This window comes from Lissotriton vulgaris, chromosome 8 (genome assembly GCF_964263255.1).
Source record: "Lissotriton vulgaris chromosome 8, aLisVul1.2, whole genome shotgun sequence".
Taxonomy (NCBI): Eukaryota; Metazoa; Chordata; class Amphibia; order Caudata; family Salamandridae; genus Lissotriton; species Lissotriton vulgaris.
This window is the reverse complement of record NC_141696.1, coordinates 1,572,995,234-1,573,010,234: the sequence shown is the minus strand read 5'-3', so window position 1 is coordinate 1,573,010,234 and position 15,001 is coordinate 1,572,995,234. Positions and strand designations below refer to the sequence as shown.

General features: G+C 48.9%; 1 protein-coding gene across 2 annotated transcripts in view; it reads right to left on the bottom strand.

The window, feature by feature from the left end:
* The window catches only part of LOC147700450 (pregnancy-specific beta-1-glycoprotein 7-like), a 225,266-nt gene extending 211,318 nt beyond the window's left edge, over positions 1–13,948 (bottom strand). The window contains exon 1 of one of the 2 annotated variants that reach the window (XM_086935863.1): positions 13,873–13,948. In XM_086935863.1, coding sequence (XP_086791989.1) covers positions 13,873–13,915 — 43 coding nt within the window. In that variant the 5' untranslated portion in view covers positions 13,916–13,948. The remainder of the gene's footprint in view (positions 1–13,872) is intronic. The other variant, XM_086935864.1, reaches the window with a different exon arrangement.
* Between the last annotated feature and the right edge of the window lie 1,053 nt (positions 13,949–15,001).

The following is a 15,001-nucleotide window of genomic DNA, read 5'->3' as shown; positions in this document are numbered from 1 at the left end:
GAGTGTCAGAGGAGGTGGACTCTCAATAGGACCTTGCGACTGAATGAGGGGGTAAGGTCAGAGTTAGAAGTAAAAATGGACGAATATTTTAGGTTTAATACAGGCTCTGCCAAGGACCGGATAGTATGGGAGGCCTTTAAGGCCTATCTAAGAGGGCTTTTACGTTCTATAATGATCAGCAAGAGGAAATCTATGAAAAAGGCTGAAGCCGATAGGCTTAACAAGATCAAGGAAAAAGAGGAAGAATTACAGCGGGCCTCTCTGGCTTTCCAGAATTTAGTGCCGCAGTTGGAAAGAGAGCTAGAGGGTCTTCAGGCAGATTTCCAGGCCAATCTAGATAGGACCTTGAAGGATGGATGGGACGCCAGTAAGCTCCAACCTTTTGCTTACGGCGAGAAATGCGGTTCTCTCCTGGCCTAGAAGACCAGGGCGGACAGGGTTAGAAATCAGATAAAGAGCTTAGTTCAAAGAGGGTCAGGAGCTCTATTATATGATGATGATAAGATTCAGGAAGAGGCTAGTTCATTTATGTATAACCTGTATGAAGAAGACATTGAATCAGGACCAGAGAGAGCTAAGGAGTGGTTAAATTCAATAGATCTCCCTCAGCTGTCCGAGGAAGATAGGCTGTTTTTGCACACAAGTATAACTGAGGGCGAGGTCAGAGCACAACTTAAGAAAATGGCTAGGGGCAAAGCATCTGGCCCTTAAGGGCTTCCAATAGAGGTCTATCTTGGGATACTGGACAAGGTGGTGCCGGTTTTAAAAAATGTGTTTAATAAAATATACATGCAGGGAGAATGCACTCCAAGTTCATGGTCTGAAGCAACAGTGACCCTAATTTTGAAATCGAATAAAGATCCGCAGAAAATTGAGTCCTACAGACCTATATCCCTGTTAAATTCTGATCACAAGGTCTTCGCAGGGATATTGGCAGCAAGTGTGGTTAAAATTATTAAGGACATAGTGCACACAGATGAAAGGGGGTTCATACCCGGGAGACAGCTGAATGAGCTCACCTTTCAAGTAATAGGGGCAATGGATGTTGCGGCGGATAAGAAGCTTCCACTTACAATAGTTGCAATAGATGCCACTAAGGCTATTGATCAGGTGAATTGGTTATATCTTTGGGAGACTTTACAAAGTTTTGGTTTTCCAAGAAATGTTGTGCAGGCTGTTTAATCCCTCTATTCTAACCCCCAAGCAAACATTTTAGTTAATGTTGCTCTGACGGAATGGTTTAGCATCTCAAGAGGCACTAGACAGGGTTGTCCTTTGTCACCATTATTATTTAATTTATATATTGAACCCCTAGTTTGCTGGCTCAGGGCTGATCCTCTCATTAAACCCTTTAAAATTGCAGAATTAGAGTTAACATTTGCTCTGTATGCGGACGATCTCCTTATGTATACATCCAATCGAGCAGAAGCTATACCTAGGCTGTTTGAGAAGACTGAAAAATGTGGTGAAGTTTCTGGATATAAAATCAACAAGGACAAGACCGAAATAATGGAATGGAACCGAGTCAATGGAACACAGGGGGCAAAGTGTTGAATGAGATACCTTGGGATCCACCTAGCCCAGAATCTGGTAGATACACCAAAGATTAACTGGAAGAGGGTTTCTAAAGAGGTTGTCAGTCTGTTAATGCACTGGGCAAACCTTTCTTTAAATATTTACGGGAGGGTCAACTTCGTTAAAACGATAATCTTGCCTAAAATAACTTTCTTGTATAATTCAATTCCATTATCCTTCAGCCCAAAGGATATTGCTAAACTGCCGGGTAAAATTGGCTCTTTTATATGGACAACTAAAAGTCCCAGAATTGCATGGAAAAAGCTTAGGAGAGGTCTCAATGTGGGAGGACTTGCTTTGCCTGATCTACTCACATACTGTCACACATTCCATTTAATTTTTTTTAGAATTCTAGCCAACAAAACTGATTCTTCCTCATTAGGTTTACTATTTCAGGCAATGCTACAGGACGTTCCGCAGGGGCAGGCGTTTTTTCTCTACAAGTTTGGAGATCCCAAGTTCTACAAAAAAGTTAGACTTAAGATCTTGGGAGCAGCATTAAAGAACTGGATTCATATTAGAAGCGGTTTGAAAATTCCATATTATACAGCACAGGCTCCAATCTGGAACTCTCCGGGTACTCCTGAATGCCTCCCGGATCAACTCTGTCAACCACTTAGGTTGGCTGGTATTAGATTTTGGGGAGACCTCCTGAAGGACTCGCAGTTGATTGGTTGGGAGTCACTCTCCAGTTTAACTTGTGGAACACAGACAAGATTTAAGTTTTATCAGCTATCTGCATGTTGGGCAACGCAGTCCTGGGGCAATGAGGGTGCAAGTCTCAAATTCGATTCAGTCTCTAGAACGGGCAGTTGGAATCCCAAAGTCTCGTTTTGGTACTGGGCCCTTTTGGAAGTAGGTGAAGAGGTGGAATCGGAAGTCAGAAAACTCTGGGGTAGTGATTTTGGAGGCAATAATCAGGAAATGTGTAACCTCTGGTGTGACTCTTTTTCTATGTTGCAGGCAGTAGTTAAACCAGCTGCACTTAGGAGGAATCACCTTTATACTGCCTACAGAGTTTATTGGACTCCAAGGAAACTATCTAAAGTGACCAGGAGGGTGTACAACTGTCCCAGGTGTAAGTATTCAGCAGCAGACGATTTCCACATGTTTGCGGATTGCCCGAGAATCAAACTTTTTTGGACCGAGGTACCTGGCTTTTTAGAAGATGTGCTGCATAAGCAGGTTGAAGTTAGTCCTAGGTCAATCTTTTTTGGTCTTTGACGGATTATTGTATGAATGCTTCGACCTCTAAATTTGTGTTTTATGTAATAATCCTTGCAAGGAGGGAAATTTGTAGGGCTTGGAAATCCGAAATCCCTCTGTCCTTTGCGGAATGTCTGAAGCATTTTATCTTTACCAGCGAATCTGACATGGCCTGCGACAATACAAGTATACACAAGATATGGGCGGCTCTAGTGGCCTGGAGGGAGAAGTAAAGCTGGTCCTATGAATATGCCAGGGTACTGTTGGTCCTGTGCTCCGAACAGGAGTGGATAAGGAAACAGTATTATCTTGAGGGACAACTCCTTTTCTCTTTCCATAGGATTTACACAAGGGTTGAAACAGAATTGGCCAGCATGGAATGGATGGAGGTATCCCATCAAGAGCGTACCTTAAGGCATGTATGAGGACAAAACAAAAGAACGATACGCAGGAGCCATCACTAGCAAGTCCCAGGACCAGCCGCAGAAGGGCAACAAGAACAGGAGAGACAAACAGGGCGGCCTACATCCCAACCACACAGATTCCCCCACTGACCCCAGAGATGCCAGCAGACTGAACAACAGACACACCAGCAAGACACTAGGCCACCAAATGCAGCCCCCACCAGCTCGGAAGGAGCGGCACAGGGCCAACAGTCAACAGTCACAACCCTGAAACCCACAACCACGAGAACAGAGAGAAAGGCACAGGAACCAGCCACAGATAGGCCACACAGGGAACACAAAGAGGCAGGAAGACAAGCAGCTCACACCGGCACGCCAATGCCATGCCGAGCCCACACCAGGGGAAGGCAGCTGCAGAGGAGAGGCCAGAGGAAAATGACAAGGAGGCCGGCCTGGCCCCTAGCCACACCAGGCACAGAACCACCGAGCACCAAGGTGCAGAAATTCCCACACCCAAGCAGGGCGCAAAGCAACCAGAGAAAGGAAAGCCAGACAAGGAACACCGGCAGACAGCCAAAGGCAACACCCAAGGCACCAAGGCCCCAACAGCCCAAGCCAGACACCATCCAAAGACAAGGGCACGCACAACCAGGAAGCCCTCCACAAGAGCAGAGAAGGGCAGAGAAGGTACTGCTACCCAGACCTGCACAGGCCAACCAGGTGCAAAACAAAGGGACAACCAGGCCAAGACAGACGGAGGCAAAGCCAAGGTCCCACCATCAGACCAGAAGACTCGTGGCGACACCACATCCCAAGGAGGAACAGGCCCGGAGGACCCACAGGAGCACAACCCACAGAGGGAGCAGGGACGGAATGAGGGACCAGACAGAAACTGGACCCAAGTAGACATAGCACCGCAGGGCCATCAAAAAACTTAGAAAGACCAGGGACCAGAGACACCTTAGGCACAAAACCAACCCCTGAACCATAACGCACCAGCCGGAAGAAAACCATCAGGAACACCAAAGGACCAATTCCAAATGGTAAGCCCCAAGAGGAAAGCGACAGGACCAAGCCAACACTGCAGGAACTCCACAAACAGGGCAAACAGCAACCAGGCGCACCAGGGCACACGAGCACAGCCCCCACAATGCTACCCACCCAGGGCCACAGCAAAGCCAGGCCAGAGAAAGGGCACAGCCTGGACAAGGGGAACAACAGGCCGCCAAGGAGGAATGAAACCCTGAAAAGCCACAACACGTCAAAAATGTCCAGGGCAGGCAGACACCAGTCCACACTGGCCGCCACACCAACGCCCCCACCAGCTAGCCAAACTCTACAGGGGAGAAACAAAGGAGTCGCAGAAGCAGATGCGAAAGACGACCCAGAACACCCAGCCCCCACCAGCAGCAAACTACCCTGCAGCAGGGAGGCAGAGGAGTCCCAAAACCTGCCAAGTCAATCAGAAAGGAAAAGGGTGGAGATGAAACTGCAACACGGAACTCCCCTCCCACCAGCCAACCCAAGCGTAACCCACAACGCAAGCGCAGGGCAACAGGCAAACACCAACACTGGCACCTAGACACACCAGGGGCACCCCCAGCGCAGCCCCTGAGCCACAAGCCACCCAAGGACCACCGCTCGATACCACGGCGAAGCTGCAAAGGAACAGCGCACCAGTGGAACCCAGCACCAAGGCCCATGCCAGGCCAGAGAGAGGGCAAAACACCAAACCCCCCCAGGCGAGAACAGAATGCCTAGCTGCTGAGATAAGACGAGAACAGGTGCTGTCAGGGTGATATGACTGCAGGACCCAAGAAGCAGGGAGGCTGGGAACCTCAAGGGCCTGACACAGCCCGCAAGAAGAGCGACAGACACATAGAAGAGGAAAGCAAATAGGGAAGAAAAACCACCCAGCGAGACTCACCCTTGGGGAGGTGGACCCCACATAACATCAAAGGCCATAGTCAGACCAGGAGAAATATCACTATGTAGTTCTCAGCCAGCAGGCAGGCACCATAACACACCGCCTGCCCCATCCGCCAGCCCAGGCGCACTCCACCAGTCCAGCGCTGGGCAACAGGAAACGGCCATACCGGACCACCAGGAACACCAGGGGCTCCACCAAGACCGGCCCGAGTCACCATGTAGCTGCAGCAGCGCGTCACCCAGCCCGGCCCAGCCACCAGGAGGACGCACTCTCCAACATCTAACAGACCAGGAGGGTCAGCTCAACAGCCGCAAAGGGCCGGTCAGCAATAATCTCTGCTCCCAGCAAGCCCAGCAGGCCCAGAGGCACCACAAAGCACATCGAGGACAGCCAAGCAGACCAACGGGATGCAGGAAGACAGCACCACAATACTGCAGCAGGTAAGTATCACTCTCAACAAACGTAGCACCCGTCAAGCCCAGCAGGCTGGGAGGACCCGTGCAGCATGTCGAGTACAGCCCAGCAGCCCAATGGGATCCAGAGAGGACCGCAGCAGAAACTGCAGCAGGTAAGTAGAATTAGCAACCTCGTCCCATTTTATTGACATACAGAAAAAAGAACAGGCAGAATGTTTGGTAGGTATCTGTTATGTACTTCCAGTGGGAAGGGGTGGGGTTAGGAACCCCAGCATTCTTCTGTTCTTTTTTCTGTCAGGAAGATGGTCATCTCCACCAGTATGGAATGGGACGGGGACTGGAGGGACCTGGGGGTAATTAAACCGCGTCCTGTTAGAGTTATAGACTCTCCTCATTCTATGTGCTTAGGTAAGAAACTTAAAACCTATCTTTTTAATTTTGATATTTCTACTCTGCTTCTGTTTTCATAGGCTTTTTAGGGACAGGAGAAAGTGTTTTTACTCTTCTTTTAGTATTTGCCTTTTATCTGCTGCTCTTAACCACGGCAACAGGAAATTACATAACATAACATAACATAACATAACATAACATAACATAACATAACATAACATAACATAACATACAAGCACAATATAACTTACATACCATGGGTGTCAACTGCGACATGCACATAAAAGGTGCGGCACACCACCCCGTGCCGGATGCACAGCCTTAATTTCCATTGCATTTCACAAATGCCAACAACTTCATCATGTTTCTCCAAGCTTTTTTTATTTTTCCAATGCAAAGTTTATCATTTCTTCGTGTTTTTCTCACAAATCACAAGAGAGGCGCTTACATCCTCACTGGATTCTAAATGGTGCAGGAATGCTAATCCAAGCCTTATCCTGCACCACGATAGTGTACGTAAGTTTTATCCACTCTTGTTTAACCAATGCATTTCGAAGAAATGATAAACTTTACATTACAATGGAAAAATAAAAAAAACTTGGAGAAACATGATGAAGTTGTTGGCATTTGTGAAATGCAATGGAAATTAAGGCTGTGCATCCGGCACGGGGTGGTGTGCCGCTCCTGTTCTGTGCATTATTCATAATAGCGTAGCTTTGGGCTGACTACGTTTTCCGGGTAGCACGCGGAAGAAGAGAACATTAACGAACAAAGAAAGAGACGTAAACATTTTTAAAAAGTGTGCACTTTGTCACTTTTGCAGTGAAATAAATGACAACTGCAACAACAAGAAGTTTTCTAGGATTTTTCTCAGTTTAGTAGTAGTAACTTTAGGACTCCTAAATGCCTTCTGTGAATTCCTGAAAGTCTTAAAATTAGGATTTTTCTGAACTTTACTACTACTAAACTAAGAAAAATCCTAATTTTAAAACTTTCGGTATTCACAGAAGGCATTTAGGAGTCCTAACTTTACTACTACTGAATTGAGAAAAAATCCTAATTTTAAGACTTTCGGTATTCACAGAAGGCATTTAGGAGTCCTAAAGTTAGGAGTCCTAACTTTACTACTACTAAACTGAGAAAAATCCTAATTTTAAAACTTTCGGTATTCACAGAAGGCATTTAGGAGTTCTAAAGTTAGGACTCCTAACTTCTGTGAATATCGAAATGAGAAAGTGCCTTCTGTGAATACGAAAATGGTAGCAAGTTTAGGATTTTGTCTTAAGTCAGTTCAGTGAATCGGGCCCGTAGTATTTAGGGGCACCCCAGAACCTTGCTTCCTCAGATCCAGACAAGAAACCTGAAGAAAAGAAGAAGAAGGACTGAACAGCTGTTTAGCAGCTAACAAGAGGAAGACGCCTACTGACTTGGCCCCTGCCCTACCGGCCTGTCTCCCCCTCGAAACTGCTCCTGTTAAATCCCTTTGTGCCAGCAACCTCAAAAACCCTGGAGGTCCTGCCTGCCTTCACTTCCAAAGACTGCTTCTCCCGTGAACACCGGATTTGTTCAACTGCAACCTCTGACAGCAGCCGGAAACCGTAAATCCGCCCCACTCTGCACCCGCCGTCCACGGCCAACCTCAAGTGGGCAAACACTCTAGGAGGTCACCCCAGCGATCCTGAACCGAGATCCGGCGACGCCTGACCTGCCTCAAGCCTCCAGCCTCCTGCAGTCTAAATCCAGAAGCCCCCCCTAACTGCGACCAGGAGCTGGTAAGAAGATCCAACCCAAAAAGGCACCCCTGCACCCGACGCCCCACAGCCTTGTGTGCCCAAACCAGAGGTGCCTAACCAACCCGTAACTTGCCAACTTACCTCTTGAAGTGGTGGTCGCACCCAGAAGTCCTTTGTCTCCCTGCCTGCAGTGCTTTTGCCATCCGGAGGTTCTCTATTGGAAACAACAGGGCATCTGACATTGAAACAGCACTCTGTACCTGGCCGCCCCAGTGCCGCTGAGGGTGCACCTTTGGTGCTAATTTATTTTCCCATTTGCCCTGAGCTAAAGTCCAGGAGCTTTGCTTCCACAACCCAGTGGCCTGGCCGCTTGCCAGCAGCCACCAACCGGAGGCCCCCTATACCCCATTGGATAACATTGGGCCTCAACACCCTGCACCCGGCCGCCCTAGTGCCGCTGAGGGTGTAACAAGAATGCATCCTTGACCCTGGGGTACCCCTGAGTCTAATCCAGGACCTTAACTCCCACTAACAAGTTCTTAACTAAAGAACAATACCATATTTTCCTCCAGAGGATAACATTGACTCTTTTTCCTGAAAAAGTTTGTGTGTGGAGTTTTGAAATCTAAAGAATTTCTTTAAAATTGTACAATTTAACAAAAATGCTTTTACTCACCTGTTTACAGGAAATGTCCCAGTGCTGCATCCAGGCAGACAGCACTGACTAAGAAAAGTAATCCAAAAGGAACTTTCCTGCTATTTTACTAAAAATCCCATTGAAGTCTATGTACTATATTTACAAGTGATTGCATTTCTCTGAAACAATACTGTAAGTCAAACCAAAGTACATTTACAATTGCAATACAACTGTATAACATTCAGCAATTGTAACTGTAAAGTACTTATTGCTCACCTGTGCCAGGCTTACTTGGTTCTAGAAATAAAATACCTAAAATAATATTTTTATACAAAAACAATTGGTCAGTCTTTGAGTGTGTGAATTCATTTGCGGATTGAGTGTGTACAACAAATGCTTAACACTACCCTCTGATAAAGCCTTACTGCTCACCCACACTACCACAAATAGAGAGTGAAGTGCTATCTACCTTTACCTCTGCCTACCTTTGGGGTTCTACTGGACTCTGTGCACACTATACCTCACTTTGGTATAGTACATACAGAGCCAGCTTCTTACAGGTGTCGGCTGCAATAACCAACAGAGTGATGGATGAATGCTTGAAATACTCTCAGCCACTGACAATCGCTCATGGCTGCCTTCAGGTTCATCGTTTTTCACCCACCACGCCCCAAGGCCATCATTATGCAACTCGGGTGCGATCCTGATCCTCATGGGAACAGGTTTGCTTGAACAGCCAAAAGATGGTGCTCGAGAAGGGGCCACAACCAACTCCAGACTGGTTTAGCCCTTGTTGGGGCTAGTGGCAGTTTAGGCTGGGCTACTGGAGCAGGGCTGAGGCTGATCTGCTCATGGCTGTGTCTGTTTTGAGTAGGTGTGGTGGGTAAAACAACCATTCACTGTGATGCAGCCCTGAGAAATCACCAGCTGGTGAGGTTAAGTTCAGCCTTCTCTACGTCACTTTTTAGTGTTCTTCACTGTGATGCCCTAAGGCAACTGGCATGCCCAGACACAACCCATGTCTCCTTTGGCACTGAAACCAACCTGGGCCAACCGGAAAGGACCAAAGAGGCTGAAACTGGTAATAGGATGCTTGTCTTCTAATACAAACATGACCTGGTTTGAAAGTTCCTGCTGTACAGTTCCTATTGGAGGAGGACCAGGGATTATTTGCATATGGCTGGTTTTAATCTGAGGTTGCACAGTGGGCAAAATAATGTCAAAATGGGATGTGACCCCAAATGATTACCAGTGGGCGAGTTTGATTCAAGCATTCCACCCATCACTTTTTTGCATTCTGATTATAACACTGAAGGAAGTGACCCGAATCGAGCCACCCGGGTCGCTCGCGACCACCTCTCTGCCTTCCAAAAAATGAAGAGTCTGGAAGACAGTAGAGAATACAAACCAAGTAATTTTATTAGTAAAGCGCTGCAGAGAAGCCCAGTTTGACCTGCCTCATGAGATGGCTGCCGAGAGACTGACCTCAGAACATTTCATCTATACTACTATTATAAAGAGAGAACTGTGTCCTTTGAGACAGGTAAACTCAAAAAGTACACCACCAATCAAAACACCCAAGACATCTTTGAAAACCTCAGGGCAAGCAGAAGGACATACGCTATTAAAAATAAAAAATATACGTTGTTTAAAAAATTTAGAAATAAAAATAAAGTAGTCCCTTGCAAGTAGCGCCGGCCGCGACGTCTGCGTGATGACATCATTTGCGCTCCCAACACTTCCTGAACACTTCCTGAAATGGCGACGAAGATCGTGACCTGCTGGGAGGACTGCCGCTGCCCTGCTTGCTGCTGGGCGAAGTGGCGGCCTGTGTGGGCGGGGCGCCAGGATCGGGACCGGCGGCTGAGGTAAGGATCAGGCTCTCCGGGACATGGGCGGGAGGGGGCTGGGCCGGGGCGAGAGGGGGCCGGGCCGGCCCGGGAGAGGGCTGGGCCGGGGCGGGAGGGGGTGGGGGGCGGGAGGTTGGCCCTGATCAACGGCGGCTGAGGTAAGGCACAGGGTCCGGAACACAGACAATGTCGTAGCAGGCGGGGGCCGGGGCGGGAGTGCACGCAAGCCTCAAATGCTGTCCAAAGCCCCTTTCTGCTCCAGGCAACGCTGGGGCGGGCTGCTAGCAAAACATAAAATGCATTTCCAACGCACTAAAGACCCGCCCAGGCTGGAATTTACGAACTCAGGCACTGGTGAACAAGAGAGGTACAGAAGGATGAGCTACCACCTGCAGAATGGGTATATGTTATCACACCCTCAAGGTCGTCTTGTTCGAGCTCAGCGCTCTCTAGTGTGGGAGCACGGCTACGAGAGAGGAAAGGCATGAGAACACAGAGTAAGTTATTCATTAGTACATTAGAATCCAACCTTGAATACGATAAGAAGAAGTATTCCAACAACTGGATACAGCATGGATGAGATTACCCCTGCGATGCCCATGAAATAAGACAGAGCCTTCGAGCTGCGATGCCAGGTGCCAATCCAAACGTGTTGTTCTCATCTACTTTCAGGCGAGCAGTTATTGTCTGGGCCGAACTGCCCAAGACAAGGAGGAACGGGTGGCAAATGCTTAGCCACATGAGACGTGGTGGGAACAGGGAGAGCTACTGGAGAGGTGCAGAGAGCTCAAGCAAACCTCCTGACCCCTGGGAATGTGATGACCATCAAGGGAACATCAGGAGCCACTCACATGGACACAAGGAGCTAGAATCATCACTCTGACCAAGTTATAAACAGCTGCAAATCATTGTGATTCTCCCCACAGCTGGCTGTGGGCCCGCAGTCTTCACCTTTCAATATTTCTGGGGGAACAGTGTGGTTTCACCCTTTGGAAAGCAGAACCTGGTGTCTCCTGATCAATATTACAAAATGATGACCACCAGCACCAGTTTCATGGATTATCAAGTGTACCTGGGGAGGGGAAGGGGACAGAGGTGGAGAAATTTGAGGGGAAGAAAAAAAAACATCAAACAGTGGCAGAATGATGCAACTTTCCTTGCCATGGGAGGAGCTTTATCCAAGCAAGAACGCACCGTTATCATCGGCAGAAACAGAAGAACTAGCACCCACACCCAAAACTGTCATCCCAGAAACTGAATTACCACCACCAGTGCCTAGAGCCACCAGCAAAAAAAGAGATGGATTGGCATCAGAGAAGCAGAAGCAGCAACAGAGCCTGAAGACCTCAGCTCAGAAGCAAGATTAGCCCTAACGCTGCCATCTCTTTCAAGACACAGTACCAGAAGAGCTGGGACAGTGCCTGCCATCAGCACCCGCGGAAACTACAGAACTATCACCAGCACCCACAACTATCAGCCACAGAAACAGTAGAAACAGTACACGCAACAATAACCACCAGGCACAGAAGCAGAAGACCACAAAGAGAGTCGACAAAGCAAAAGTGGACCTCAGCTATTAAAAGTGAAAAAACAATATGAGCTTCCACAGTCATTAGCAGCAGCTTCAGACCTCCCACCAGTGCCCACAGCCACCAGCCACAGAAAAAGAGCTGGTGCTAATACCCACAGCCATCAGCCACGAAACAGAGGTAAATGTAAATCCATATTTGTAAAGTACGAACTACTCACCCATACGGGTCTCAGGCACTGGGGGCCGTCGTGGAAATTAAGTGAGCTATTGCCCAGGGTCACATGGTGCTGAGCTGAGCAGCCGCTGGAGCCAGGATCGAACCGTGAACCCTGTGCTCCGCAGTCAGCCCTACTGGCCACTGCACCACACCTCTCCACTGGTGGTGGCAATGCCCACAGCCATTAGCCACAGAAACAGAGGCGGCGCCAATGCCTGCAGCCATCAGCCACAGAAACAGAGGTGGCGCCATTGACCACAGCCATCAGACACAGAAACAGAGGTGGCGCCAATGCCCAGAGCCATCAGACATTGAAAGAGAGATGGTGCTAATGCCACAGCCATCAGTCATAGAAACAGAGCTGGCACGAAGGGCTGCAGCCATCAGCCATAGAAAAAGAGATGGTGCCAATGCCCACAGCCATCAGCCACAGAAACAGGTGGAGCCAATGCCCACAGCCATCAGCCACAGAAACAGAGCTGGCACCAATGCTCACAACAATCAGCCACAGAAAGAGAGGAGGCGCCAATGCCTGCAGCCATCAGCCACAGCAAGAGAGGTGGCACCAATACCCACAGCCATCAGACACAGAAACAGAAATGGCACCAATGCACACAGCCATCAGCTACAGGAACAAAGACGGTACCAATGCCTGCAGCCATCAGTCACAGAAACAGAGGTGATGACAATGCCCACAGCCATCAGACACAGAAACAGAGGTGGCGCCAATGCCCACAGCCATCGGACACAGAAACAGAGGTGGAGCCAATGCCCACAGCCATCAGTCACAGAAACAGAGGTGATGCCAATGCCCACAGCCATCAGTCACAGAAACAGAGGTGATGCCAATGCCTGCAGACATGAGCCACAGAAACAGAGGTGGTGCCAATGCCCACAGCCATCAGACACAGAAACAGAGGTGGCGCCAATGTCCACAGCCATCAGACACAGAAACAGAGGTGATGCCAATGCCCACAGCCATCAGTCACAGAAACAGAGGTGATGCCAATGTCCACAGCCATCGGACACAGAAACAGAGGTGGCGCCAATGTCCACAGCCATCAGACACAGAAACAGAGGTGGCACCAATGCCCACAGCCATCAGAAACAGAAACAGAGGTGGCACTAATGCGCACAGCTAGCAGACAACGAAACAGAGGTGGCGCCAATGCCCACAGCCATCAGAAACAGAAACAGAGGTGGCACTAATGCGCACAGCTAGCAGACACAGAAACAGAGGTGGGGCCAATGCCCACAGCCATCAGACACAGAAACAGAGGTGGCGCCAATGCCCACAGCCATCACACACAGAAACAGAGGAGGCACTAATGCCCACAGCCATCAGACACAGAAACAGAGGTGGCGCCAATGTGCACAGCCATCAGCTACAGAAACAGAGGTGGCGCCAATGCCCACAGCCATCAGACACAGAAACAGAGGTGGCGCCAATGCCCACAGCCATCAGACACAGAAACAGAGGTGGCGCCAATGCCCACAACCATCAGACACAGAAAGAAAAGACCCAGCACCAGCACACATAGTCATCAGCCACTCAAACAGAAGAACTACCATCAGTGCCCAACAGGAAACGAATAGCACAGTATTCAGAGCTAGCAGCCCCAGAAACAAACCTTACCCCAGCACCCACAGCAACTGCCCCAGAAACAAAAGAACTACCCATCACCATCAACCACAGAAACAGATGTATCATCAGCACCCACAGACCTCAGCATAGAAACAGAACTTGTACCACTGCCCACAACCAGCAGCCATAGGAACAGGAAAACTACCAGCAGGACCCAGAGCCCTAGAACGTAAAAAAAAAACAACCTCAATACCCACACACCTAGCTGTGGTACAGGACTAGTAAATCCATCACCAACAGAAACAGAACAGAAGAACTACCGCCAGCCCCCTGAGATACCGCCAGAAACAGGAAAGCAGATTACACAGAGGATTTCAAAGAAGCTGAACTCTCCTTACCAAAGTCTGCGAGGAGCAGCAGGAAGAGACAGAGCACCGCCATTGAAGCTTCTGGGGCGAGGCAGCAACTGAGCTGTCTGGGAGGGGATGTCAAAATACATGAGAAGTAAAGAGGAAATACAACTCTAGCAGGAAGCACTAGAATGATGCACACATGAAATGGGAAGTGAAAAAGACCACAGAGGGGCCTCACACCACTGCACAAGCATACACGAGCCTCAGCAGTCTGTGCACACAGGCACATAACATCACATCCCACCACTGCACAAGCAGACACGAACCTGAGCAGTCTGTGCACACAGGCACATCACATCACATCACACCACTGCACAAGCAGACACGAGTCTCAGAAGTCTGTGCACAGAGGCACATCACACCACTGCACAATCAAACACGAGTCTCAGCAGTCTGTGCACACAGGCACATCACATCATACCACTGCACAAGCAGACACGAGTCTCAGCAGTCTGTGCACAGAGGCACATCACACCACTAAACAATCAAACACGAGTCTCAGCAGTCTGGTCATGCATGCACATCACATCACACCACTGCACAAGCAGACGTGAGCCTGAGCAGTCTGGGCACACAGGCACATCACATCACACCACTGCACAAGCAGACACGAGTCTCAGCAGTCTGTGCACACAGGCGTAGCACATCACACCACTGCACAAGAATGCACGAGTTTCAGCAGTCTGTGCACACAGGCACATCACACCACTGCACAAGCAGACACAAGTCTCAGCAGTCTGTGCACACAGGCGCATCACACCACTGCACAAGCAGACACAATTCTCAGCAGTCTGTACACACAGGCACATCACACAACTGCACAAGCAGACACAATTCTCAGCAGTCTGTGCACACAGGCACATCACACAACTGCACAAGCAGACACAAGTCTCAGCATTCTGTGCACACAGGCACATCACACGACTGCACAAGCAGACACAAGTCTCAGCATTCTGTGCACACAGGCACATCACACCACTGCACAAGCAGTTGCTTCTGATTTGGGGACCCGGTGCCATCATGTAGCTTTTTTTACTCTAAAGCCACCTATTACAGGGGGTGGATTAGCCCAGCGGACTTTAAATGCCATTATTTAGCTGCACAGCTTCAATGG